The sequence below is a fragment of the Myotis davidii genome, unplaced genomic scaffold (genome assembly GCF_000327345.1).
Source record: "Myotis davidii unplaced genomic scaffold, ASM32734v1 scaffold539, whole genome shotgun sequence".
Classification (NCBI taxonomy): Eukaryota; Metazoa; Chordata; class Mammalia; order Chiroptera; family Vespertilionidae; genus Myotis; species Myotis davidii.
Window position 1 is genome coordinate 2218696 of NW_006290028.1, and position 2150 is coordinate 2220845.

The 2150-nt window shown below is 61.2% G+C and overlaps 1 protein-coding gene across 1 annotated transcript in view; it reads right to left on the bottom strand.

The window, feature by feature from the left end:
- SLC5A9 (solute carrier family 5 (sodium/sugar cotransporter), member 9) overlaps nt 1-2150 on the bottom strand; it is a 53485-nt gene that overhangs the window by 44186 nt on the left and 7149 nt on the right. Inside the window, exon 2 of the mRNA XM_006762785.2 lies at nt 1359-1578. Coding sequence (XP_006762848.1) covers nt 1359-1514 — 156 coding nt within the window. The 5' untranslated portion in view covers nt 1515-1578. The remainder of the gene's footprint in view (nt 1-1358; nt 1579-2150) is intronic.

Below are 2150 nucleotides of genomic sequence, written 5' to 3' on the forward strand. Positions count from 1 at the left end.
TGCCCCCGCCATGGCACAGAGCTGCATGCGCATACAGATGATGGCTACCACGCACTGTGGTCCCCTCCCTCCCCTCCGTCTGAGCTGCAGGGAGACCGACCTGTCCCCTCCTCCCTGCGGGACTCCTCACTGGGGAGGGTAAGTGCAAAGCTGGTATTAAGATGCTGCCAGGCCTCTGACTGGGTCTGGAGGGAGAAGCACTGACGGGGAGGCAGGAAAGGGAGATGTAGACGCTTCTCTCCCCGGAGGAAATGTCATTGATCAGCCACAGGCAGCGATCTCTGTGCAGGGCTGGTGACTGTTCCACCCTCCCTCAAACGTCCCAGTGTCACCTCTGGTCCTCGGGGAGGCCAGGGGAGCAGAAAACACTAATTTCACACATTAATCACGAGGCCCAAGTCAGGGAGCAACCTGCCCAGCCTCCATGGAGCTGGTGCTTCTCCCCCCGCCCACACCCACTCCCTACCCACCGAGCCAGGGGTCATTTGTGTGGCCTGTTTTTCCTCACACCGGCCCTGGGAGGCAGGGACTGTTCACCACTTTACAGACGAGGAAACCAAGGCCCAGAGAGGGATCCTGCCCTCGCCACAGCCTCGTCAGTGACCAGCTGGGCTCTGGGTACCGTCGCCCTCGCAGCAGAGTCTAAAGGTTCCGGCATTTCTCTCCAATACTTCCGTGATGACAGCAGCCCTTTATGGCTGCCCTGTGTGCCGGGCCCTGAGCCAGATGTCAGGGAAGGGCCATGCCCGCTCTGTGCTGCGGTCCTTATTCTCATTGTCCAGATGATAAACGGAGGCTCAGAGACGCTTCGGAGGTTCCCAGGGCACGCAGGGATGCTGGAGCTGGGGTGTGAGCTCAGGGCTCGCTGGCCTCAGAGCCTGCCTGTCTATGGCACTGAGGCTTAGGGGAACAATGGACCACAGAAGGACCTTGGGATCTGCCCGGCTCCCTTCCCGTGAACACAGGAGCCCGGCTCCTTTAGAAAGCTCTGCTTCTTGCCCAACACTAACCAGTGGAGGGTGGGGTAGGCCAGGAGTCAAGCATCCAGGGAGCTTGGCGAGGCAGGAAGGAATGGGATCAGGGTGGCCAGGGGAGGGTGGGGCCAAGACAGCAGGTGCACAGAGACAGGCAGTCAGGAGAGGGGCTCAGGCCTGGCCTGCCTCTGACTTGCTGTGTGACCTCAGGCCAGTCACACCCCTCTCTGGCTCCAGTCTGCTGCCTATGACGGGGGGGGGGCTGATGAGACCCTTCCACTCCCACCCCTCCCTCTGCCCAGCCCTGCCCCAGCTCCCGGCCAGCCGGAGATGAGAGTGTGGCTCTGCCTCCCCTGCCGGCTCCCACCCTCCACAACTACTCACCCAGACCCCCACGCCCACAACGAAGACGAAGTAGATGACCAGGACCCCGATGTCGTAGGCGTGCAGGCTGGCCCCGGGGCCCGGTGCCGAGCTCCGAGCTGCTGCAGTCCTGACCCCATTTCCTGAAGCTCCGAGCCCTGGCGCTGCCAGCTCCATGCTCCTCGGTGAGAGCCGCTCACCACCCGGCTGGACTTTGAGGCGCTCCTGGCTTCATTCCTTCCTTTTAATGATTAAACAGCCCAGTGCCATCAGCTGCTGAGAAAACCCAGCCCCACTGGCAGGTAAATCCTGGCCACCCTTTCCCCTGTGTGGGCTCTCTCCCTCTCCCCCTGCCTCCCCCCATCCCTCTCCCCTTCCCCCTTCCTCTCCCTCTTCTCTTCCTGCCCCACCACACACACACACACACACACACACACACACACACACGCACAGGTATAGGCAGGCACACACAGGCACATGGACCAAGGCACAAACTCTCTCACCCTCCATGGGGAGAAGAGGAGGAGGAGGAGGGCAAGGAGGGGAGGAAGAGAAAGAGGAGAAGGAGAGGAGCAGAGTCTTGGAGCCCTGCAGCTGGAAGGCCCTTCAGAAGTCAAGTGTTCCAGCTCTTGCTTGTGTGGAGGGGAAACTGAGGCCCAAGGAGGGGAGGGTCACTCAGGGATGTAAAGGCAGACAGAGCTGGACTTGATCCAGGTTCTTGGTCACCTATATGCAACTTTCCTTCTGCCCAGCGGGCAGAGACCAGAGCAGAAGGAGCCTGCTGCTACCCTTGCAAAGCATCCCCCTCACCTG